Consider the following 27,551-nt stretch of genomic DNA (forward strand, 5'->3'; position numbering starts at 1 on the left):
ATATAGACTAACTTTACTGTTGAGGGTTTAGTAACACTTTAATTTGTGTCTATTATGTCTGTATAATGTTCAGCTTTAAGGCTAAGTCAGGTTCACTTTAGATACTACAGCAGTTACAGTGGGATTTATGAGATTACTTACTATTGCTATTATAATGTGTGCTCTTGGTTAGTCTTAAATGCTTATTGTTAATGTTGCTTTAAATGCTTGTCTTTGTGAACCAGAAAGGACTGCGGACATTATGTGTAGCCTACAGGAGGTTTACAGCAGAGGAATACCAAGAGATTGATCAGCAGCTTCATGAAGCTCGTACTGCACTACAGCAGAGGGAAGAACGCCTGGCTGATGTATTTGAACTCATAGAGAGAGACCTAGAGCTGCTGGGAGCAACTGGCGTTGAAGACAAGTGAGATCTTTACCTTCCTGTTTATAGCCATAGTAGTCTAGACCAGTGTTTGTTTTTCTACCCTTTTTTTTTTTTTTTTACACCTTTTAAGAGCTTCTCATCCACCGGTAATAGATGTACAGTCATGGCCGAAATTGTTGGCACCCTTGATATTTTTCCTGAAAATCAAGTATTTCACACAAAAAAGGTATTGCATTAACACATGTTTTGCTATACACATGTTTATTCCCTTTGTATGTATTGGAACAAATATAAAACAGAGGCAGAAAAGCAAATATGACATAATGTCACACAAAACCCCAAAAATGGGCTGGACAAAAGTATTGGCACCCTTAACTTAATATTTGGTTGCACACCCTTTGGAAAACATAACTGAAATCAGTCGCTTCCTATAACCATCAATAAGCTTCTGACACCTCTCACCCGGAATTTTGGACCACTCTTCCTTTGCAAACAGCTCCAGGTCTCTCTTATTGGAAGGACACCTTTTCCCAACAGCAATTTTAAGATCTCTCCACAGGTGTTCAATGGGATTTAGATCTGGGCTCATTGCTGGCCACTTCAGAACTCTCCAGCGCTTCTTTGCCATCCATTTCTGAGTGCTTTTTGACGTATGTTTGGGGTCATTGTCCTGCTGGAAGACCCAGGATCTTGGACGCAAACCCAGCTTTCTGACACTGGGCCCTACAGTGCGACCCAAAATCCTTTGGTAATCCTCAGATTTCATGATGCCTTGCACACAGTCAAGGCACCCAGTGCCAGAGGCAGCAAAACAACCCCAAAACATCATTGAACCTCCACCATATTTTACCGTAGGTACTGTGTTTTGTTCTTTGTAGGCCTCATTCCGTTTTCGGTAAACATTAGAATGATGTGCTTTACCGAAAAGCTCTATCTTGGTCTCATCTGTCCACAAGACGTTTTCCCAGAAGGCTTTTGGCTTACTCAAGTACATTTTGGCAAACTGTAGTCTTGCTTTTTTATGTCTCTGTGTCAGCAGTGGGGTCCTCCTGGGTCTCCTGCCATAGCGTTTCATTTCATTTAAATGTCGACGGATAGTTCGCGCTGACACTGATGCTCCCTGAGCCTGCAGGACAGCTTGAATGTCTTTGGAACATGTTTGGGGCTGCTTATCCACCATCCGGACTATTCTGCGTTGCAATCTTTCATCAATTTTCCTCATCCGTCCACGACCAGGGAGATTAGCTACAGTGCCATGGGTTGCAAACTTCTTGATAATGTTGCGCACTGTGGACAAAGGCAAATCTAGTTCTCCGGAGATGGACTTGTAACCTTGAGATTGTTGATATTTTGCCACAATTTTGGTTCTCAGGTCCTCAGACAGTTCTCGTCTCCTCTTTCTGTTGTCCATGCTTAGTGTGGCACAGACAGACACACAATGCAAAGGTTAAGTGAACGTCTCTCCTTTTTATCTGCTTTCAGGTGTGATTTCTATATTGCCCACACCTGTTACTTGCCCCAGGTGAGTTTACAGGAGCATCACATGCTTGTAACATTCTTATTTATCCGCAGTTGTGAAAGGGTGCCAATACTTTTGTCCAGCCCATTTTTGGAGGTTTGTGTGACATTATGTCGAATTTGCTTTCTTTCCTCCCTTTTTTTGTTTTGTCCCAATACACACAAAGGGAATAAACATGTGTATAGCAAAACATGTGTTAATGCAATACGTTTCGTGAGAAATACATGATTTCCTGGAGAAATATCAAGGGTGCCAACAATTTCGGCCATGACTGTATGTGTGTGTGTGTGTATGTATGTATATATCTATATATATATCTATATATATATATCTCTATATAAATTAAATATTATACACACACATACCCACCCCCCCCTCATTCATATATATATATATATATATATATATATATATATATATATACATACACACACACACACACACACACACACACACACACACACACACACACACACACACACACACACACACACCATGAAGCTTCCTAGTGCCACATGCTAAAAAATGTAAGTAAAGGGTTGCCGTACAAATTGTACGACCAAACTAGCGGATTTTATGGGCACAGTGAGAGACCACACTATCATATACAAATATCGCAGTTTATTGACATAAAATAGTCACAAAAGAATTTACAAAACCAACAATACATGCATAACCCCCAGACACAACAGGGGGAGTAAAAAAAACTAGTACATCGCCTATCCCTTGCATTTGACACATATCACCTATATTATGAATACCATTTCCAAAAATGGGGTAGAAGGTCAGAAAACGGTCAACGCGTTTCGTCTATACATCTGGCTTCCTCAGGACCGTAACTTCTGTATAAGGGAAAGCAGTACTACTATATAGAATATGGAAAAAAAACAATATATTCACAATCCTATAAAGCATATAATGCCACCAGCAAATAGTATAGTTGTGTAAGTCTAAATATACTAATTAACAAATGCTTAAACCAAATATATAGGCTCATACTCACAATGAATATCAATTGTGCCCACATATTGATGATCATTGAATATATTTTATAGGACTCAGTTATGTACTATCTGGTTCCCTGGTCTCTTGCCTATGTTCCGCATTTGAGTCTCCTATCTCCACCCCCCAATGAATAGCACTTTTTGTTTATTATATTTTTGCTACTGTATATAATTGATTGTGAATGTATTGTTTGTTTTTTCTATATTCTATACAGTATCTCACAAAAGTGAGTTCACCCCTCACATTTTTGTAACGTTACGTTATTTGCGCTCCCGCGGTTTTCACGGGCCCCCACCGGCCCCGATTTGATGTCTGGCCCAAGTCAGAAGATCGACCCCTGTTCTATCCTGCCCTGTGACAGTTACACAGGACAGGAAGTGATGAAATCTTCTCTCTTGGCACATTCCGTCCCAGAGAGAGAAGAATCAACATAAACTGTGAGTAAAAGCAGTACACAATTAGAGTTAGAACACTCTAGGACACATTTACCCCTTCACTGCCCTGTCACCAGTGTCATTAATACAGTGTACAGATTGTTTTGCTGATCACTGTATTCATGTCGCTGGTGACTTTAGATAGCACTAGCATCAGTTAGCGCCCCTCCCAGATAACGTCAGATTGCCTGTTAGTACACCAGTAATCACATTTAACTCCTTGATTGCCAGGACCACGCTCACATACAGAGTAAACCTCCTTTGATAGTATAGTGTCTGAACGGATCAATATCTTTGATCAGATCAGCACTATACCAGCGTTTACATTAGTATAGCATCCCCAAAAATGCAGCATTAGCGGGATCAGCCCCGGCACCTGCCATCACCTGCGTTTAGCCCATACACTTACGCCCTCCTTTCTTTCCCAGCAAGTGCAGTAGGTTACTGTCACTTCATACATTGCACACAAACCGCAATGTTTGCAGAAACAGGCCTATTGAGTCCATGGAAGATTTATTTTTCTCCCACAAGTTTTTGGAAAATGACAAAAACATTTTTATTTTTTTTTAACACAAAGTTGTCACTTAAATGATATATTGCTCACAAAAGCCATGGGTATATGTGGAATTACACCTGAAAATACATTCTGCAACTTCTACTGAGTATAGGGATACCACATATGTGAGATTTTTGGGAGCCTAGCCACATACAGGAGCCTGAAATCCAATGACCACTCTGAAAGCCTGAAGGTGCATAACTTCCTCTTTTCACGTCTTCACTACCTATAACAATTTTGGAGGTCCTGAAATGCCAGGATAGCACCAACCCCCCAAATGACCCTGTTTTTGAAAGTAGACACCCCAAGGAATTTATAAAGAGGCATGGTGAGTATTTTGCAGATCTCATTTTTTTCTCACAAAAAGAAAATTGTTTTCTTTCTTCATTTTCCAAAAACGTATGGCAACAAACTAGATCTGGAAAATACTCACAATGCTTCTTATCAAATTCCTTGGGGTGTCTACTTTCCAAAAAGGGGTCATTTTGGGGGGTGGGGGCATTTTATTTTTTTTTTCTTCACCACGTCTACATGTCTAAATGCAGTTGTTGTCATGTGATTGACTGATTAGCAATTTGTGTTACCAAGCAATTGAACAGGTATACCTAATAAAATAAAAAAAATATTCCCACACACAGGATACATATAGCTCTTTCAGAAAACGCAGGTTTACATACCTGGCTGCTCCATATGCCTTCTCCACTTGTCTAACTTTCACTTTTAAATTTTGCATTTGGCACCTGTATTGTGGGGTGATTTTGTTTGTTCACATAGTGCCGTATGTTAATGGAATCTGGAAGAAGCTGCCCCATCCATGACTCTGTACACTTTTGCTCTGATCGAGCTCCCAGTCTGCCAACATACAGCTTAGCACATTTCTGCCTCCACTTTGTAACCATTAAAATTAGGATGTCAGCCCTGAATAAATCCAATTGCACCCCTTTTGATAAAGGCTGGTCTAGACAAATGCAGAACGAATAGAATTAAAATCATATTCGACAAGAGGTGAAGCATCGTGTTGTGTTCAGAGATTGAGTGGTCAGTGGATTGCAACACATAGATTGCAGTTAAACGTAAAAAAAATAAAATGTAACAAATGTGACAAAACAAAAACCCAAAGCAGCTAGTCTTAAAGTGTTCTCAGTCTCTCCATTTTGAAAACCAAGGCATGTGTAAAAGGCATAACAGCATGTGTGAGTTTAAACAACATATTCCTGGTTCTTTGCCAATGTAAAGGAGTATGAAAGCATAGGTAATACCGAAGCCCATGCTATGTATCACCATATAGCTTGCTCCTTGTTAATAATGTGATAAATGATCCTAAGGGAGTACAACTATGGTAAGAAGTAGATGTATTGTCTGGTACTTAGGCCTCATTCACACAACTGTGAAAAAAACAACGAAGTTACAACAAAATTTTATTTACAGATCTGAATGCAGGTGTATAGTTTTCAATGGCGACATTCACACAGATGTGTATATATGCACTGCATTCAGATCCATAACCAAAAATCTAGGTCTACTGGCTGCAGCTGTTCACACATACTGTGTAAGTCACTGATTTTTTGCCAGATTGCTTGTCTGAAAGAGCGCTAATGAGAAAACTTGGATGCCCCAACGTACATATGTAATTACAAACTACATCAAGAAATAGGGTTTTTAAAGCATAAATACAAAGAACATTAGTTACATCAGGGAGATACATTTTTATGTATGTCAAGAAAAAAAAGAAACTATGAATTCCATTCCTTTTTAAAGGCTGACAGTGCAAATAATTTTTTGTTTTTTTCTGTCATTTATATGCAATCTTTTTTCTTATGTTTTTTTAATTGGCTTTCTGTATTGTTTTTTTAGGCTCCAGGACAAAGTCCAGGAAACAATTGAAGCTCTCCGACTTGCAGGGATAAAAGTGTGGGTGCTTACAGGAGACAAACATGAGACAGCTGTTAGTGTAAGCTTATCTTGTGGACATTTTCATAGAACAATGAATATTCTTGAACTTGTACAGCAAAAATCAGACCGCGAGTGTGCGGAGCAGTTACGACAGCTTGCCAGGCGGTAAGTTTACCAAGCAGTGTGCTGTGATCGTGAACAAGATTAAGGTTTATGAAGCTGTAGTTTTTATTCCTTTAAACTAAAGGGCTTTCAGATTGGTATTTTTTGCTTCCTATTTCTTCTCCAGAAAATAATATTGACCTTTTCAATGCGAGTGAGTGGATTTAGCCCGCAATCTAATTTATATAATGGCATTTTTACTTTATTCTGTGTAAAGAAATAATGTGTTGATGGGTAAATTAGAAAAAAAAAGACTTAATAATTAAATACAATTCTTTTGGGCTACAGAGTTTAACCTCCCTAGCCGTCTGATTATGTCAGTATTTCTGTGCTGAAAACGGTACATTGTTTTCAATCGAAATATGTTGTTTATTTATTGTAGGCCTGTAATTCTTAGGAATAACTTACTGAAATCTAGACAAGAGTCTAGTTAACATCCCGGATATGATAAAATTTGAAACACGAAATCATAAATTATAATATAATCATAAACAATAATATAATAATACATTTAATTCAATAATGTAATCAAACCAAAAACACTGATGTGAAATAGAGCGCCAAGTTCGCACGTCACTGAGCTTAGTCGCAAAATCGTTTTCAGTGTCTTGATAACGAATTTCCCCACGAATCATCACTCAATTCTGCAAGTGGTTCTAATTTACTATCGCTGTTCTCTAGCTGGTCTAAAACCACTTTTGACCTAAAGGGACGCTTTTTGGATGCCATGGACGTTTCTCAGTTTCCAGGCAGAAAGAACGGTAAAAATGCAGGCAGGGCACAGGACAAAGCACTAGGGACAAAATGTATGTGAAATGCTTTGATACAGTAATGTAATACTATCAGATGTTAGTGGATTGAGTGAATGTCAAATTTTTACATTTTTGAAATTCCTGCCGTTTCCGTCCCCTGTACGTCCCGACGCTCGCAGGGAACGGAAGACGGATGCCGGCATCGGCCAGAGGACATGGCCGGGGACTCTGCAGGGGGGACATCGCGGGACCGCAGGACAAGGTAGGTACTTGAGGGATGCCAGAGCAAAGCTGCAGTGTAATCCCGAGTGTAGTTCGCTTACTGCTTCTGGTACTGAAAGTTAACCCCAAGCTACACTTGGGAATACTGCCAGGGAGGTAATGCCATCTCCAAAAGTATATCTAAATGCATTTTTTTTTTAAATTGTGAAAAGTAAAAACCCCTGTCAGGTTATTGTATAAGCCACTTCTTTGGAGTTTCACCTTCTCTTTTTGTTTAGATAACCATTGTTGCAGGAAAAGATAATCATAAATCCAAAGGCCTCATGCACACTGAGCTTTTACAGGCATCTGGTGTGTTTGTTTTTATTTCTGTAAATGCCTCTCCATGTTAGTCTATGTGCCCATGTATACACAGGTATTTAGAGGCAGGAGTGTTTAGAGACAGAAAAAACCCCACTGCAAGTGCAGTGTCTAAATGCATGTTAACGCTAGCCACATCAAGCACTTGAGCATTAATTAATATTTTGGCCACTTAAATTAAGGCCAGAACACTTGCCATGCCTAAATGCGTCTAGATGTGTTTACATTTGTCAAGAGAACTGCGCAAATGCCCTGTGTGCATGGGGAAAAAAAAAAGTTGTAAGCAGGACAGGAGCTGACTGACAATCTTCTAGTGGGGACAAATGTGCCGTTGACAGATAAGATTTCTCCTCAGGGAAGTGAAGGGAAATTTTCTCAATGGAGCAAAACAAACATTTTGAAAGGTGTTTTTAAAAACTCCTCCTTATTCTATCCAAAACCCATATTTGGAAGTTCCGCTTTTACGCTTCCCCCCTCCCTTCTCTGCCACTCTTGAAAACTTTTTAAAGTTTTTTTGGATGGAAGGGATAGATGGTTTTGACCGGTATTCGTTCCCACTTATGCCCAGATTGCCTAGCCCCTCCTCCCTTCTTTTGCAGTGGGAAACCAGCTGTGAGGCCACAAGGTAATTGCATTAAAGCAAAACATTCAGTTCAAAACAACAGGTATACTTTATCCCTCCCAACCCTAGCAGCTCATACTCGCCTATATCAGCACTCTGTTCAGCTGCATGAAGAAGCATGCAATTTAGCCATTTGACCGCACTGGGCCAGTCACCACTGTCATGGGGAGTCTACAACCGTGTGTTGGTAAGTTTATGCTGCTGGGTAGGCAACACTTAGAGTGAAGCTTTTGCTTTGTGGTTAATGGATAGAAATTTATGAATAGAAATTCCATGTTAAAACTTCACATGTGAAAATAATGTTGAAACAAGCAATTTTACTTAATAAAAAAACAAATCTGTAGTTTTTGGTCTTACGAAGAGCTTTTGCTTAACTTAGGTTAAAAGATGACCATGTGATCCAGCATGGGCTGGTTGTGGATGGTGCCAGCCTCTCTCTTGCACTCAGGGAACATGAAAAGCTTTTCATGGAAGTCTGCAGAAGCTGCACTGCAGTTCTATGCTGTCGAATGGCACCATTACAGAAAGCAAAGGTATGAAGACAGGAAATTTGGAAAAATCTCAAATTCTTATGACTCTGAAGAGATTCTTTTAACTAATACAATCTTATGCTTCATAATTGAAGGTGGTCAGATTATTAAAAATCTCACCAGAAAAACCCATCACCTTGGCCATTGGCGATGGAGCCAACGATGTCAGCATGATCCAAGAAGCCCATGTAGGCATAGGTAAGATGAGCTTTATAGTGCTACAAGAGCAGTCAAAGTCTTAAGGACTCTTACCCTACATTTTCACTTCCATTTATGAATATATTTATGTGCTAATTGTTCATACATGACCCACTAAATTCCAGTAATGAAAAAGTTGTTTGCACAAAGGACTTGTAAGACAAATAGCTCAGCACATATAGCTCTTTTAGCCCAGTGCACAGTAGATTGCAGTGCACAAAAAACATAATCCATGCATGTTTCCCACACCACATTCAAAATGCACTGCCCTTGCAATCTGCAGTAGGTGTCAGTGCAATGTTAACGACATCCCAAACACAGGTCAAAACTGCATTTTCCTGCATCAGATCACATGAAACAAAACTACCATGCAATCCGGTTACAGTGCGTTTCCAAAAATAGTTCATGCACTACTTTTGATGTGATTTGAGCACATTCAAATGAATGGGCTCAAATTGCACTGCACTGAATTGCATGTGGATTGCACATTAATCCACTTGCGCATTCCTGTGTGATTCATATTGTGAATCTAGGCTTAAAGTGCAAACAGGCAGCAACAAGTTAAAGGATAAAATCCTTCATATCAATAAGCTATGTTTTGAGCCATTAAACAGGTTATTTTTCTTTTTCAATAATGTTTATTGAAATTTTACATACATTACAAAAGATAGAAAATAGCATGAAGACCTTCAGCCGGCAATGGTCTAGTTTGAGGTATCCAACTATAAAATGGGGAGCGCTATCACCTCATTAGCTATATACAGTGGGTACATAGAGACTAAAACAACAATCAACCTAAAAACATCCAGTTGGTAATCATAAAGTACTAAGATTATCAACAGCAAAGCTATCATTTTATTGGCTGAGTTGCCATAGAGTGGTAGAGCTTTTTGCAAGGAGCATAGACATGAACAGCTTAGCTTACCCCAAATGGGCTCTTTTTCAAGCATGGAGTTCTGTTATTCATTTACCGTGACAAATATTTGGGTTTAATTTGTATACCTTTTTGCTTTTCAGGAATCATGGGAAAAGAGGGCAGACAAGCTGTAAGGAACAGCGACTATGCAATTGCGAGGTTTAAATTCCTCTCAAAACTGCTCTTGGTGCATGGTCACTACTACTATATTAGAGTAGCTACTCTTGTACAGTACTTTTTTTATAAGGTATGTGAATAAAAGATTGTGTACATGTGTTAGCATCTAGACTCTCTCTGACACATACTAAGTATGTCTGCGTATGTTAGCGTGTTTTATTAATTTAAAGACAAAATAAACCATTAATATTTTGGTTTGGGAAAAAAGCTGAATGCAGTTAGTGATTCTAAAGGTTGTAATTTTTTTTCTTTTTTTAAATAACAAACATGTTTTACAAAACAATGGTTTTGCACAGGTCAACCTGGATCCCCCACTAAGTGCCCCCTATAGCTATAGGTTACTCAAACAGGCTTGCTCCTGTGAATGGACATTGTCCATACACACATAGAGCATGGCTCAGGCCTGAACACCAACACTCCACATTGGTTCACTGGCTGTGATTGACAGCAGCAGGAGCCAATAGCCCCCTCTGCTGTGTGAGCCAATGAGGAGAGAAATACCTGGGAGAGGCACATCTCTCATGCATATTACTGGATTGAGATGGGGCTCAGGTAAGCATAAGGGGGGCTGAGGGGAGATGCACTCAGGAGGTTTTTTACCTTAATGCCTAGTATGCATTAAGGTAAAAAACCTTCTACCTTTGGAACCAACAATTTGATGAGCACCTTGATTTTTTTTTTTTAAATGAATATGTATTATTTAGCCACAATCACTTTTATCAAGTGGTTCACCATTGATTTTTTTTAGGTGATTTCACTTACATATTTGAAGAAAATTGCAGATAAGAATTTTAGCCAAAATCTTTTGTTTACACTGATATTTCTTTCTAGCACATTGAGGGACACAGGAAGTCTTTAACCTTCAGGTTTTACTGCTGACTACAGGAGGATTGGACACTAGCAAATTAAAGCCAGTCATCTTAGGATAATTCCCCCTACTGCCAGCATGCCTCAGTCCGAAGAGGATATATGTCTTTTCTGCAACTCTGCTGTGTAAATAGACTCTTATTTTTTGCTAGCACCTTTTTTTCTTCCTAGTTTTTTTTTTTTTTTTTTCTTCAGTTAGGATGCTTCTGTACATCAATTGCAGCTCTCTAACATAGTCGTCTTCAGCTTAGCTTTTGGAGTACCATATGCAGACTCGAAATGTGGAGCTTTGGACTAACTCTTAACAGCATCAAGGATGGTACTGGTGGCAAGAGCACCATCTTCCTCAGTGGAACACTAACAGTCTGCAAAGTTTTCTCCCTGTCTGTTTCAGTCTGTCTGTTATGAAACACCCATTTTTTTGTTTCTCTACTCTCTGGACCAACAGGGATCTTGACTCCCCTCCCCAAGCTTGTCTACTCGTCCTGGCATTCATATTTGGCCAAAGCTTCATACAAGCATTCCTCTACATGAAGGTGCATCTCCTTTCAAGAGTGGGGGATATTTGTAAACCTTTGCAAATGCATGGACAGTTGCATCTCAGGCTTTTGAGTGCCAGAGGTGGGCATGCCAGGCTACAAACGAGTTTCATTTCCTTCTCTGTTTCTCTTCTCTAAAACCTTCTATGTCCCCACATGGATTAGTAGATATTCATCGAGCCCTCTCAGGTCTTCTGCGGCAAAACAGGCTCTACGGGTTTTACTCTAAACTATTCACCGTTCCCAAGTCTAAAGTGGGCATTCACTGTATTTTGGATATCAAGCTTCAAGCGTCAAGAGGTAGATCAGATCTAGTCCTGTGTAGAATTTTACCTTCCAGCTTTGTATATTCCATGTTTAAAAATTGACATACAGATTTTCTCAGCCAGCAGTACCTGGCTTTGGGGGACTGTTTCCTACACCCAGAGGATTTCCATGAATCGTGTCACAGGTGGGGGAGCGCCGTATATGTACCACTTTAACCCAGGTTCAACAGTAAACTGGTTTGGCTGCCTCCAGGTAAAGGGATTCTCTAGTGGCAGGAAGCAGTGGATGTTCTGGTGCCTCTGTGGGATCAGTACATGCTGATCTATGCCTTTCCACCACTGAAGTGTCTTACTTGTCTGCTACACAGAATTGTGTTGGAGGGCCTTCCAGTCATCCTTATTGCACCTACTGACCCAGGCAAATGTGGACCATTGCCCCGGTAAGACTCCTAGCAAATTCTCCATGTGCTCTGCTGGATCATCGGGCTCCAAGGACCAGTTTGCCATCCTGCTTTCACATTTGCTGGCTTCAACAAGCTATTCTGAGGGACAGGGGCATCTTCTGAGTCTGTGATTCCTACGATGCTAGAAAGTCTTTTTCACAAACTCTATCATTAGACAGGAAAGGCATACTTCATTTAGTGTGAAGTTGAGGCTTCCAATCCAGGACTCTCTGAGCGGAATCTTCTACTTTCTTTTGCTGAGTCTGGACCAGTTTTTGTATTTCAGCGCTATCAAGGACCAGGTTTCATAGACTGTTGGCCTCTTGCTCTTTGTTAAAGACTGTTGTACAGTCTCCCATGTAGTTTTCCCTTGTGGTCATCTGTAAGATCTGAATCTGGTTCTCTGCACTTCAGATACCGCCATTTAACGCCAATAGAGACATTCCTCTCTCTAATCTCACCCACAAAGTATTTTTTCATGTAGCCATTACCTCTGTGAAACAAATGTCTGAACTGGTGGCCCTATCCTGCAAGGATTTCTTTCTGGTTTTGCATAGAGACAAGGTGGTGATGAAGGTCAAGACTTCCTTCTTGCCTAAGGTAGCTCCTGCCTTTTACCTCAGCCAGGATGTTGTCTTTTTTCTGCTCTATCAGGCTTTGGTTTACCAAAACAAAATTTCCCTCCATTGTCTAGATCAGTGTTTCTCAACCTTCTTTCAGTCAAGTCACCCTTTAAAATTATGGACAGTCCCGAAGCATCCTTTAAAATTATGGACAGTCTTGAGGCACCCCATTCTAAAAAATATGCACAAGCTTCATGTTCTGCCATTTCTAGGTGGCTCCAGCAAGTCATCATCCGAGCTTATGGTCTCAAGGATCGGATTCCACCCTTTCCTGTCAAGGTACACTGCACTAGATGTGCGAGTGCCTCTGGGCTTTTTGGCATTTGGGTTTTGTTTCCCAGATTTGCATGACTGCCACCTGGTTTTATGTTAACAAATATTCTACCAGGTGGATGTTCTGGTCTCATCCAATTTCCTTCTTTAGGAATATAATGCCTTTCCAGAAGATTTTTAAGCTGTAGCAGTCACCAGTTTTTTGTTTTAGTGAGCTTGTTAGCATTTGGTGGCCATTGCACTGCTTTTGGATGTCCTAAAGGTGAAGTTTGCCTTTATCCCTGTGGTTGAGAATGACATTTTTGTACTCTCCATAAAATATTTTCTTGCAGTCAATTGAGGGGCACAGGTCCTACCCTTCTGTGTTTATAATCATGCTTTCACTACTAATTTGCTACAAAACAGACACATTCTGCTAGGAGGAGGACTGGCCTTCAGTTTTTTTTGCCAGTGTCCAGTCCTCTTGTAAATGGCAATTTATAACCCAAGGGTTAAGTCTTCCTGCACCACTCTGGAGTTCAAGAAAGGGATGTTATACTGAATTTTAAAAAGTCCTATTTTTTTTTTCTAGGTGGCACATCATCTCTGTTCATGCTTTGCCACAAAACTGGAGCATGTTGGTAACAGGAGGGGTTATTATGGACCTGCCTACAGTTTCTGTTGAATTTTGAAGAAAGCTTAAATTAGATTTAGTAAAAATATTGTCTTGATTTAAGAAGTAAAGAAAATATATAATAGATATGATACCTTTCAGACTACAATTATTATTTCTGTGGTGTTTGCCATGCAGTTTGCTGGAAATGTTTTAACATGGATGCATATTTGGTATTTTGGTATGTGTAGATTTACTGATATCAATGTTTTATTTTCTCTTGCAGAATGTGTGTTTTATCACACCACAGTTTTTGTATCAGTTCTTTTGTTTATTTTCACAGCAAGTAAGTGTAGCATTGCCTTTTGTTAGTGATACCACACAGGATTTGTTATGTTTTTATTGTGATATTTTAATTTGAGCTAGGAATATAGTTCTCCCAATAGCTCTTCCCTCTAATGATTTCTCACATGTCTTGTGATTTGTCGTATTGGCATCTATGAAAGCAAAATTTCCCACCAGTAGCTCAAAACATATGGAAATTTAGAAAGAACCTTTCGTTACAGAAATTTGGGAACTGGCATTGCTAACTTTTTTTATTTTACTGTGAAAGTTCAGTCTTTTTTTCCAGCTCTTGTATTTGGTTAGTCACTGACCTGGAATTGGAATGTTCATCTCTTGTGGCAAATGCCTTATTTACACATTTGTTCTGGGTCAGTGAGTCACTGAGTAGTGAAGCAAGGATAAGAATGACATTCCCAAGATCTTAACCTTTTTTCAAACAAGTTGGCAATGCCAGCTTCTTTGTTTCTTTTAATGTTTTCGGAATATATAAAATACAAGTAAAACTGAAATGTTTATGTAAAAGGCAAGCTTCCATACCTACACAGACAATCAGTTGTTTTATATTTATAAACTTCTGCATCCTGTGTAACATGCTACATACACCCTCCCCATTCCCCACCTTCCCCGTGACATACAGAGGTATGCGCACATAGCTGTGGGAAAAGAATTACAGAAGTCTGACATTGCCCCCATGATTCTTTTTCTTACGGATCATGAGAAAATATATGATAAATGCATTGCTTAAGAAATACAGCATATCTGCATTTTTATGCAGTACAGCGCACAACAACCCAGTCTGGCGCGACATGCTGTTATGTATAAAGTGTCATTTTCTGACACTTCATAATAGTTAAAAGAAACAGGTAAACTGTGTGATGTGTTATAACAATGCATCACACTGCCTTTACACAGCACACACTCTGATGCACGTGTGTTATACAGGGCATACCACATGTGAGTTGGTGTGAACAGGTCAGTTGTGCATTGCAAAACCTTGCTTCCCAATAATGTCTTGATTTTTAATATTGATAATTGCTCTTGAAGCTGAACAGTGCTTGACACAACCAGCGAATAATATTTAATAGCCCTTTGTTATTAGCTTGTGACGAAAGTAAGCTTTAATGATTCAGAGTGAGGTTTGGTAAAGGAAAAAGTCTATAGGGTGGTATATTGATAAAAAATGTATTCTTACAGCATACTATTGTAGGTCTTTTCAACTGCAGTGTACCTGTTTTCAGAATGCAGTCATGTGACAAGCAGTTTCTGAGTTAATAACCTTTTTATTTTAATTACTACTGCCCTGAGCTAGTGCTGTAGGTGGTCCAGATGAAGGTTAGAGCTAATTAGGCTATAGTTCAGGTTAGTTTTAAGATGTAGGATTAGTTGTGGAAAAACTTTTGAAGAACTTAAAAAATGCTTCAGATTTCCATAATTTTTAAGTGTCATGAAATAAAAAAATAAGATGGGATACCTGAGAAAAGCATAACTTGTGTTGGAAAGCTAAATGAAACTCGAAATCGGTGTCAGGAGTAATAAAGATAGTATCATGTTAAAAGGAAAATGTATTATTGATATTTGTGTGAATGTGATAATCTCCTTTAAGTTTATAAATAACAGTGTTTTAAAAACTTGGTTTCTGTGTATATATTTGTAAGTGTCTGTGTAGGGCAGCCATGTTTTCTCATTACGTATGCAATCACTGCTTCCTGCTTCATACTATTGAACAATGCTGATCACTCCCAGTTCAAGTCTGGGAATCAGGTCCCACCTGAATGAAAACCATACGCCCTGTATGTGGTTAAGTGAACTTATTTAAGCAGTCCTTAGAAAAGGAAGCTAATCACATTCCCTGTTATATACACTTGATTACTAGCAGGAGCATTTGCCAAACTGTAAACTACTGCAATCACACTATGGGACAGCAAGCTATTAAATATTAGAGAGCCACATCAGAAAATGTGTAATGTAAGTGTTTAAAGTGATCAAAATCTGGCTATACTGAAAATATAATAGTTTCCTTTGTACAAAGCTTGGAACCTGCTCTAAACTTTTAACTGGTCACGCACCTCTCATACTTAAGGGTAGATAGTTATGCATTTATTTAAAAAGAAATCATGTAAGCTTATGTTGATTTTGTAGAAAATATCTCCATCCTCAATGGTAGATAAAACTTCTAAAGTTTATAATGTACAGTAATTCACCTTAGACAGTGTAGCGCATTACTGAATTTTAAAAGTCGTTGCTACTTTTTAATTAAGCTCCCTGTTTATTTTTGCAGACACTGTATGACAGTGTGTACCTGACTTTGTACAATATTTGTTTCACTTCCTTACCTATCCTGGTGTACAGTCTCTTTGAGCAACATGTGCATCCACATGTATTGCACACAAAACCTGGTCTCTATAGGTGAGTACATCTGCCCTTTTTGTTTCTTTTAGCATCGTACATTTTTTGTTACTTCATTGTATTTAGATTGCAACATGGATAAATATCTCCTTTCTAATTGAACATCACAGGACACAGAAGAGTTCATAATTATGAGTACTTGGGTTATGCTGCCACCTTCAGTTCAGTGGACACTGGCCATAAAAGGCTGGGATCCCCACCCAGGCAGGAAACCCTTCTAGCTCAGCTAAGCCTCAATTTAGAGCCAGTGTCCTTGGGTAATAATAGTGCTTTCCTGTGTGTCTCAGAAGATCTCTCCTGTGGGCTTAGTTCCCATACTTTCTAGTCCATTCCTACATCCTTTCTGGGGCAGAGGTTGACTTCATCCAGCAGGCCAAGAGAGGACTGTACCCGAACCCAACAGTCAAGAGCAGGTATGGCTTGTAATGTCTGCTGGTTGGCACTTTGTCCTGCAGGCAGAGATTCCCAGTCTAGGATGTACCCATTAACCTTGCTGATTGCCTTGGTGCTGTACAGGTCCAGGGCAGTGGTCCCCCTGGAGGGGAGTTGAATACCTAAAGGGCCCTGTAGGGCACAACAGCTGTGATAGGTGAAATGAAAATTGGATCTTTAGGCCACTGTTTCTCAACCTTTTTTCAGTCAAGGCACCCTTTAAAATTATGGACAGTCCTGAGGCACCCTTTAAAATTATGGACAGTCTTGAGGCACCCCATAATTTTAAAAGGACACCCAATTCTAAATTGTGAAAAACGGTTCTAATAGTTTTATATAACGCAGCAACATCCACACATGTAGGACACCCAATATTAGAGGTGATTTATCTTCTCCCTCAGGTTTTCTCCATCACTGCGCTAATGTGATCTCAGCACCGATGGAGAGGGGCGGGGAGGGTCAAACTAGGATGCTGTGCAGACAGCTGACATCCTCCTTATCAACTGATGATGTAATTGGTTGTCAGGATGCCGGCAGCTAGAAGGTCGTAATGGTGCACAATGAAAACCTGTGGCTTTGTGTAATTAAAAGGCGGGCTTGTTCCTTCCTCTGCCTTGTATACAAGCTTTGGGCATTTTTTAGACATTTTGCTAAGGCATCCCTGAAGAAACTTCAAAGCACCCTATTTGAGAAAGGGTGCTTTAAGCTATAGACATAGTGAGCTGCTTCTAATTGTCAGTGGAGCAATGTTGTAGTCCCCCGGGCAGGGTTTCTTGTATTATGGAGCGTTTTCAGGCAGTTTTGGCAGCGTTAGCACAAAATAGGTGGTCCAGCACTGCATGCGATAACCCGATCGTGGGCGCCATTTTTAAGTGAAACCTGGGCACAGTACATATACATTGCTGTTCCTGAGCCTCCGCAGTGCGGGGAAACTGTTAAATTGCTCCACAATGTCTGTCTGCTCAGCAGCATTCTGCTTACAAGCACTGCACAGCAGCCATCGCTAGTTCCTCTCCCCAAGCACAGTATGTACTGGGACTTTGTCTACTAAGGGCAGACTGCCACACAGGTCTTCTGGCTTAGGGTGACTGACACGCGTCTTCAGGCTGTCACCTGGTTTTCTTTTCATACATTTACTATTTTCTACCAGGTCGATGTTTATTTTTGGACAAAAGGTCTTGCAGGCAGCTGTTTAGTGGGGTTTTCCACTGTTCTGGTTTTAGAATTTAATTGTTTTTGCCTTGTTGCTTTGTTGCCCACCATTCATGTCCCGTGCTTTGGGGAATCCCTAGTAGTCATGTATATGAACTCCTCTGTGTCCTGTTGTGCCAGAGGCTTAGTTGACTTGGAAGGGATTATGCTTGGGCTGGGATTCCTTGTTTTTTTGTGGCTAGTGTCCACTCACCTGAAGGTGGCTGCATAATCCAAGTATTTATGAATGGGACCTCCTCTGTGACTTCCTGTACTCCAAGAAAAGAATTTTACTGGTAAACCAAAAATTGTAATTTTGGAATAGTAGCCAACTATGAATTTGTGACGCGCGTGTAATCCTGTTGCATGGAATTTTTGGATGGCTGGTAAAGATTATATTCAGCAAGCATACACAAAGCATTCAGCAGAAACCCATATTAAGAGGAATACATGGACTGCAACTGCTGACTGTAAAAATGCTATTAAGTACATCAGGAAAAAATTTACCCCACAACTCTTCTGTGTTCTCCGGTGATTGCACCACACGTGAGGTATCACCGTGAACGTCAGAGTGAGAGCAATAATTCTACCACTAGACCCTCCTCTGTAATGCTAGACTGGTAACCTGTAATAAAACTTTAAACCATCACCTATGGAGATTAAGTACCATAGTTTGGCACCATTCCAGAGGTGTGCATAATTTTAAACCTTAACATGTTGGGTATCTATTTACTCGGCGTAACATCATCTATTGTAGTTTACAAAAAAATTGTGTTTTGTTTTGTTTTTTCTATTCATTAAAGTGAATTTCTTTTTTTAAAAAAATTGTGTTTGAAAAACTGCTGTGCAGATACCATATGACAATGTGCAATGACTGCCATTTTATTTTCCAGGGCCTCTGCTAAAAAAAAAAATGCAATAATTTTCTAGCAAAAAAGTACAGATTTTTATATGTAAACAAAAAGTGTCAGAATAAGCCTGGTCCTTAAGTGATTAACCTAAACCTTACAGATGTCTCTCTCTAAGAGAGACAGTTCTTCAGAGCAGACATTGTGCATGTGAACTTAGAAGAGGATAAATATTTGACCAAGTGCTGCATTCAGCAAAAGAATACAGCCAACCCTAAATGACAAAATCATCTTCACAAAAAAAAACCTCCTGCTGTCTCCTCCAATTTCCTATGGCATAACTATACTCTGGGTGGCCTCCAACTTGTGTGGTGTATGGCCAAATTAAAGGAAAACATTACCAAAAGGTGAAGAGAAAAATGATGGAGAAAGAGACTTCTTTTAAGTGCAGTATCCAAATGATGTTTCAGCTGCAGCGGCTTGAGGCTTCTCATCCATCTACAGTGATTACATCTTATGACTGGTGGATGTTTAGGCTGTGGAATCTCGTGGTGCATCTTCACTACTCTTCACATATGTCTGATGGGCTGTCTTAAACATCATTTGGATACTGCACTTAAAAGGTGCCTCTTTCTCTTCGTCTTTATAGGGTTAGCTTAACCCAGTGCTTCTCAAATAGTGGGGGGCGCGAGGCTCCGTCAAGGGGGGCGCGGCGCAGTGCCGCCGCCGTCCCCCCCCCTTCCGACAGAAGGGACACTAAGTACAAGGGTGGGCAGAGGGCTGCTGTCTGTTACCTGGATCCATCCAGGAAGCGCTGCTCCTTCCGTCACTCCGGCCACTCCCTCACTCCTGCCGCTCTGCTCCGCCTCCTCACCGGTGATTGGTCGCCAGAACTGTAGCTCAGGAAAGGTACACAGGCGGCCAATCACGGGCGAGGAGGCGGAGCCGAGCGGACCCGCGAAAATCGAGTGAGGGAAAAGCCGGTAAGTGTGCAGTGCAGAGGTGCTGCTGCAACCACATATGCTGGCTGCAGCAGCACCATACTGCAACAGGGGTCAGCAAGTGTCATTGGTGTCAGTGGGAGGAATAGTGCCGCATCATTGGTGTCACTGATACTAATGATGGGGCATTATTCCTCCCACTGACACCAACGATGGGGCACTATTCCTCCCACTGATACCAATGATGGGGCACTATTCCTCCCACTGACACCAACGATGGGGCACTATTCCTCCCACTGACACCAACGATGGGGCACTATTCCTCCCACTGACACCAACGATGAGGAACTATTCCTCCCACTGACACCAACGATGGGGCACTATTCCTCCCACTGACACCAACGATGGGGCACTATTCCTCCCACTGACACCAACGATGGGGCACTATTCCTCCCACTGACACCAACGATGGGGCACTATTCCTCCCACTGACACCAACGATGGGGCACTATTCCTCCCACTGACACCAACGATGGGGCACTATTCCTCCCACTGACACCAACGATGGGGCACTATTCCTCCCACTGACACCAACGATGGGGCACTATTCCTCCCACTGACACCAACGATGGGGCACTATTCCTCCCACTGACACCAACGATGGGGCACTATTCCTCCCACTGACACCAACGATGGGGCACTATTCCTCCCACTGACACCAACGATGGGGCACTATTCCTCCCACTGACACCAACGATGGGGCACTATTCCTCCCACTGACACCAACGATGGGGCACTATTCCTCCCACTGACACCAACGATGGGGCACTATTCCTCCCACTGACACCAACGATGGGGCACTATTCCTCCCACTGACACCAACGATGGGGCACTATTCCTCCCACTGACACCAACGATGGGGCACTATTCCTCCCACTGACACCAACGATGGGGCACTATTCCTCCCACTGACACCAACGATGGGGCACTATTCCTCCCACTGACACCAACGATGGGGCACTATTCCTCCCACTGACACCAACGATGGGGCACTATTCCTCCCACTGACACCAACGATGGGGCACTATTCCTCCCACTGACACCAACGATGGGGCACTATTCCTCCCACTGACACCAACGATGGGGCACTATTCCTCCCACTGACACCAACGATGGGGCACTATTCCTCCCACTGACACCAACGATGGGGCACTATTCCTCCCACTGACACCAACGATGGGGCACTATTCCTCCCACTGACACCAACGATGGGGCACTATTCCTCCCACTGACACCAACGATGGGGCACTATTCCTCCCACTGACACCAACGATGGGGCACTATTCCTCCCACTGACACCAACGATGGGGCACTATTCCTCCCACTGACACCAACGATGGGGCACTATTCCTCCCACTGACACCAACGATGGGGCACTATTCCTCCCACTGACACCAACGATGGGGCACTATTCCTCCCACTGACACCAACGATGGGGCACTATTCCTCCCACTGACACCAACGATGGGGCACTATTCCTCCCACTGACACCAACGATGGGGCACTATTCCTCCCACTGACACCAACGATGGGGCACTATTCCTCCCACTGACACCAACGATGGGGCACTATTCCTCCCACTGACACCAACGATGGGGCACTATTCCTCCCACTGACACCAACGATGGGGCACTATTCCTCCCACTGACACCAACGATGGGGCACTATTCCTCCCACTGACACCAACGATGGGGCACTATTCCTCCCACTGACACCAACGATGGGGCACTATTCCTCCCACTGACACCAACGATGGGGCACTATTCCTCCCACTGACACCAACGATGGGGCACTATTCCTCCCACTGACACCAACGATGGGGCACTATTCCTCCCACTGACACCAACGATGGGGCACTATTCCTCCCACTGACACCAACGATGGGGCACTATTCCTCCCACTGACACCAACGATGGGGCACTATTCCTCCCACTGACACCAACGATGGGGCACTATTCCTCCCACTGACACCAACGATGGGGCACTATTCCTCCCACTGACACCAACGATGGGGCACTATTCCTCCCACTGACACCAACGATGGGGCACTATTCCTCCCACTGACACCAACGATGGGGCACTATTCCTCCCACTGACACCAACGATGGGGCACTATTCCTCCCACTGACACCAACGATGGGGCACTATTCCTCCCACTGACACCAACGATGGGGCACTATTCCTCCCACTGACGCCAACGATGGGGCACTATTCCTCCCACTGACGCCAACGATGGGGCACTATTCCTCCCACTGACGCCAACGATGGGGCACTATTCCTCCCACTGACGCCAACGATGGGGCACTATTCCTCCCACTGACGCCAACGATGGGGCACTATTCCTCCCACTGACGCCAACGATGGGGCACTATTCCTCCCACTGACGCCAACGATGGGGCACTATTCCTCCCACTGACGCCAACGATGGGGCACTATTCCTCCCACTGACGCCAACGATGGGGCACTATTCCTCCCACTGACGCCAACGATGGGGCACTATTCCTCCCACTGACGCCAACGATGGGGCACTATTCCTCCCACTGACGCCAACGATGGGGCACTATTCCTCCCACTGACGCCAACGATGGGGCACTATTCCTCCCACTGACGCCAACGATGGGGCACTATTCCTCCCACTGACGCCAACGATGGGGCACTATTCCTCCCACTGACGCCAACGATGGGGCACTATTCCTCCCACTGACGCCAACGATGGGGCACTATTCCTCCCACTGACGCCAACGATGGGGCACTATTCCTCCCACTGACGCCAACGATGGGGCACTATTCCTCCCACTGACGCCAACGATGGGGCACTATTCCTCCCACTGACGCCAACGATGGGGCACTATTCCTCCCACTGACGCCAACGATGGGGCACTATTCCTCCCACTGACGCCAACGATGGGGCACTATTCCTCCCACTGACGCCAACGATGGGGCACTATTCCTCCCACTGACGCCAACGATGGGGCACTATTCCTCCCACTGACGCCAACGATGGGGCACTATTCCTCCCACTGACGCCAACGATGGGGCACTATTCCTCCCACTGACGCCAACGATGGGGCACTATTCCTCCCACTGACGCCAACGATGGGGCACTATTCCTCCCACTGACGCCAACGATGGGGCACTATTCCTCCCACTGACGCCAACGATGGGGCACTATTCCTCCCACTGACGCCAACGATGGGGCACTATTCCTCCCACTGACGCCAACGATGGGGCACTATTCCTCCCACTGACGCCAACGATGGGGCACTATTCCTCCCACTGACGCCAACGATGGGGCACTATTCCTCCCACTGACGCCAACGATGGGGCATTATTCCTCCCACTGACACGAACGATGGGGCACTATTCCTACTTATAACAATTTTATAGACAAATGATACTATTTACAGTCGCGCGGGGGGGCGCGAAATGTTTTCTTCTTCCTAGGGGGGGCATGACAGAAAATAATTGAGAAGCACTGGCTTAACCTGAGATGGCTGTCATTCGTGCTACAAGGCTTATTACGGACTTGTAGATACCGTGGTTGTTGGAAAGATCATATGCTCTTTTGCGCACTAATCATACATTTTATATTCTTGCCAAAAGGTGAAGTTGTATTTTAATGTGTACTTAAACTCAAATATGACCACCCCAGCTTTTTAGGCCAGACAATAAAAAGCATGAAATACTTGCTATGGCTGCAGAATATACTGCTTTGTGATTATTTTGCTGGATGTCACAAGACCAACAATGAAGCCTTGGTCACAGAACTGCTGTCAAGGAAGAGAATCGACCAAACGTTGGTTTCCATAAACTTTGGTGCTTACTAGCACATTACGGTTTAAACAGCACAGGGCCCATGTTTGTTTTGTTTTTTCTTTTGTTTTTTTTTTCTTTAATCACTTGCCCTCCTGAGGATTTACCTCATGACCAGGCCATTTTTTGCGCTACGGAGCTGCGTTACTTTGACAATTGTGCAGTCATGCAATGCTGCACCCAAATTAAATGTCCATCCTTTTTTTTTTTCCCCACAAACTGAGCTTGCTTTTGGTGGTATTTGATTGCCTGTGCGGTTTTTATTTTTTGCGCTATAAGCAAAAAAAAAAAGACCGACAATTTTGAGAAAAACAATATTTTGGACTTTTTGCTATTAAACATGTCCAGTGAAAAAATAAAAAATCAAATTTTGTCATGAATTTAGGCCAAAATGTATTCTGCTACATGTCTTTGCTTAGAAAAAAATCCCAATACATGTAAATTAATTGGTTTACGTGAAAGTTATAGCGTTTACAAATGGCGGTATAGATAATGGGTTTTTATTTTTCTGCTAGTAATGTCAGCGACCAGCAACTTTTAGCGGGACTGCGGCAGACATTCTGACACTGAGGGGGCACTAACTTGGTGTCACTGACACCCCAGTGACACCAGTATAGTGATCAATGCTAAAAAAAAAAAAAAAAAAAAAAAGCTTTAAGACTGTACTAATGGCACTGGGCAGGAATGGGTTAATGTGAGGGGCGATCAAAGGGTTAACTGTGTGCTGGGAGTGTTTTACTAGGGGGCGGGGGAGAGGGTGTTCTTCACTGTAAGCACACTAATCGGGATGGCTGTACTGTGCACAGCCATCCTAAGCAGTGTGTTCGAGCTAACAGGGAGGAAGATTGTAAACAAAACAATCTTCCTCCCTGTCAGAGATGCTCGGTAATTACCGGCCGGGACCCGATGATTAACATCCACGACCGCAAATGGCGCGGGTAGGGCGCATGTGCGGCTCGTGAGCACCCTCTACCCGGAAATGCAGAATGATGTGTATATATATACGTGATCCTGCGCACAGGTACCGTCCTGTAGCAGTACATCTGCTGTAGGGCGGTCCTTAAGTGGTTAATAGGAAGTTTATAAGCAATATGTGTATTGTACTTGTGAGCCACAAAAAACCGTGAATAATTTACTATATTACTAATGTGGTTTGCTGACATTAATCACATCCTCATTATTATTTGTAATTAAACCATATCACATTTAAGTTTTTCACTATTCCTACTTATTTAACGTAGGATAGTAATCATTTAGTAGGAGATTGTTTGTTTGGATTTATCACATAGGTATTAATTTTGGAGCGCGACATTTTTAGTTTTTTAGTTAATAGGAAGTTTACTACCACTTTAAGTCTATAGTGTGTATATTGTTAAATGTTAAAACCGCATGCACTAGTAATGCTATCCCTGCCTTTGCAGATGTTATTGTTTGGACACCGCTTTCTTACTAATATAGTAATGTATATGAACCACTGTGGTTTCAATCAAATAATAATTATGCCATTTCTAATGTACTGGTCTTTCTGTAATTTCCACAGAGACATTAGTAAAAATGCCCTGCTTGGATTTAAACCTTTCCTTTACTGGACCCTTCTGGGTTTTGGGCATGCCTTTATCTTCTTTTTTGGGTCATATTTTCTGATGGGGGAAGACACTTCTCTTCTTGGAAATGGCCAGGTATGTAACAGTTTTCTGACTTTTATTGTAGGAAAACGTGCTGAAACTGTCAAAACCTCTTGGTATTCTTTTATTTTTAAATTCTTGTAATGCTCTGAAAGGGATTTTCTGACATCTGATGCAATCGTGTGCTGTGTTGGCTTTCTCATCAAAGAAAAAAAAAAACCAGGCACTATTTGGTGTTGGTAAAAGGAGTTCTTCTAGCATATAGTGGTGGTATCCAGGGTGTGAGGGGACCTCAGCTGATCTCAAGGTGTTTTACATTAATGTTTTTATTAAAATGTAAACATGATTGGAAAGGGTCATTACATGATGAGAATTGCAGATGTGAATTTACAGTAGTAACATGAACAAAAGTGCATTAGGGCAATATAATCATGACCAAGGTGTTTTTGTTGACCCATGGAGAGATTTTACCACAGTAAATGTAATGTAAACGTCTAAAATTAAATATTTCACTAAATGCGCAAAGCGCATTTGTATCCTTTAGTATAACAAATTGGATTCATATAGAAATCTTACACGGTGTGTCATCAGATCTGGGGGCAGTTTACAGCACAATTTTGTTATACTTTTGAGCTTAGGCATGGGAACATCTAAGGAGAATTAACCAGATGTCATAGATGATTACAACAGGCAGGCAGCTAGCATTTACAGAAATAAATCAGCAATGGATGCTACATATTTCTCCAATTACAGGTTCCCTTTCACACTTTCTAGACCTGTTTTAATAATGTGTGGCGCTATATACTGGAGTCTTAACATAGCCCCACCCCATTTTTCCTGTTTGGTTGCATTACAACTTTATATTAAAATTAATTTTTGGTGCTTTGTATAATGTGACATGCACAACATGCTTTAGACTTTTAATTGTGCATTTTTTTTATTGTCACACAATTAGGACAGAAGAAAAATCCTGCAGATGCACGAGTGTTTACCTTCCTACTATCCCAAAAGTCAATAGAATGTAGATCCACTATTTGCTGCAATTACAGCTGCGGGTCTACTGGGCTATGTCTCTATTAGCTTAGCACGCATATCCCTTGGGATTTTTACTCATTCTTCAGAGAAAAACTGATCTGGTTCCTTCAAGTTAGATTGGCTGTGTTGGTGTACAGCAAACCTCATACCACAAATTCTCAGCAGGATTGAGTTATGGTCTTTGACTAGGCCATTCGAAGACATTTAGGGGTTGATTTACTAAAACTGGAGAGTGCAAATTCTGGTCTGCTGTGCATAGAAACAAATCAGCTTTCAGTTTTTTTTTTTTTCTTTTTTGTCAAAGCTTTATTGAACAAGCTGATTTTAGAAGCTATTTGGCTACCATGCACAGCTGCACTTGATTTTCACTCTCCAGTTTTAGTAACTTAACCCCTTAGTGTACTTGTTTCCCTGTAAACCACTTCAGCGTAGTTTTAGCAGCATGTTTAGGGTAATTGTCCTGCTGGAAAATAAGTCTCTGCCCTAGTCTTAGATTTCTGGCTGTCTGAAACAGGTTTTCTTTAAGAATTGCCCAACATTTAGTGCCATGCATCTTTCTTTCAATCCTGACCAGTTTTCCAGTCCCTGCCATGAAAAGCACCTTTATAGCATGATGGTGCCACCATCATGTGTCACTGTGGAGATGGTGTTCTCAGGATGATGGGAAGAGTTTGTGCCATACACAGCATTTCCTATGATCACCATACTTGTTTTTGGAGACTTCTACAAGCTGTCTGGTAAACTTCAAACGTGTATTCTTATTTTATTTATTTACTTACTTTAAGAATATAAAGGTTAAGTTCACTTTTTGTTAAAAAAAAAATAATATAGGTAAAAAAATTCGCATTTTTAATTTTTTTTCTAAGGCGCCTGCAGAACATTGCAGGAGGGGAATGAGGGGAGAAGCTGCAGATGCTGGAACATATTACATGTTCCCCCCTAAATAGGTGAACCTACTCCTTTAATAGTGCTCTGTAGGATGTTCAAAGTTTGGGTTTTTTTTTTATAACCCCACCCTGATCTATACTTCTCCACAACTTTGTCTCTGTTTTGAGAGCTCTCTGGTCTTCATATTGCTTGCTTAGTGGTATTACAGACTTGGAGAGCATTCTGAACAGGTATTCTATTCATACTAACATCTTATAACAGATCATGTGACACTCTGCTCACAGGTGGACCTTATGTAAACATCTAATTATGGGTCCTCCTGAAGCTAATTGGTTTGACTACATCCTATTTAGGGGTTTCAACATAAAGGAGGTGAATAATCCAGATTTTTTTTTTGTCTTGTTTGTGTCACAACAACAAAAAATTTTGCACCTTCAAAGTCATAGGCATGTAGTATACAACCCATGGTACAACACACCAAAAATCCATTTTAATTCCAAGCTGTAGTGCAAAAAAATGTGTAAATACGAAGTGGAGTAAATACCTTCTCAAGGCATTATAACAACAATAAAAAGATCTATCCAGCACAATTCTAGGGTGTGCAGCTTTTCTGTTTAACTAGCATGTGCCTGCTAGCTGTACCTTAGCTGA

General features: G+C 41.8%; 1 protein-coding gene across 6 annotated transcripts in view; it reads left to right on the top strand.

Moving 5' to 3' along the window:
* The window catches only part of ATP11B (ATPase phospholipid transporting 11B (putative)), a 218,702-nt gene that overhangs the window by 137,228 nt on the left and 53,923 nt on the right, over positions 1-27,551 (top strand). For all 6 annotated transcript variants that reach the window (XM_089675574.1, XM_089675572.1, XM_089675573.1 and 3 more), the window contains exons 18-25: positions 225-406; positions 5,736-5,939; positions 8,272-8,425; positions 8,518-8,620; positions 9,638-9,783; positions 13,603-13,662; positions 15,940-16,067; positions 24,893-25,031. In XM_089675574.1, the coding sequence (XP_089531700.1) occupies positions 225-406; positions 5,736-5,939; positions 8,272-8,425; positions 8,518-8,620; positions 9,638-9,783; positions 13,603-13,662; positions 15,940-16,067; positions 24,893-25,031 (1,116 nt within the window). The remainder of the gene's footprint in view (positions 1-224; positions 407-5,735; positions 5,940-8,271; positions 8,426-8,517; positions 8,621-9,637; positions 9,784-13,602; positions 13,663-15,939; positions 16,068-24,892; positions 25,032-27,551) is intronic.

This window comes from Staurois parvus, unplaced genomic scaffold (assembly GCF_062004578.1).
Source record: "Staurois parvus isolate SC_StPar_1 unplaced genomic scaffold, SC_StPar_1.0 ptg000155l, whole genome shotgun sequence".
Taxonomy (NCBI): Eukaryota; Metazoa; Chordata; class Amphibia; order Anura; family Ranidae; genus Staurois; species Staurois parvus.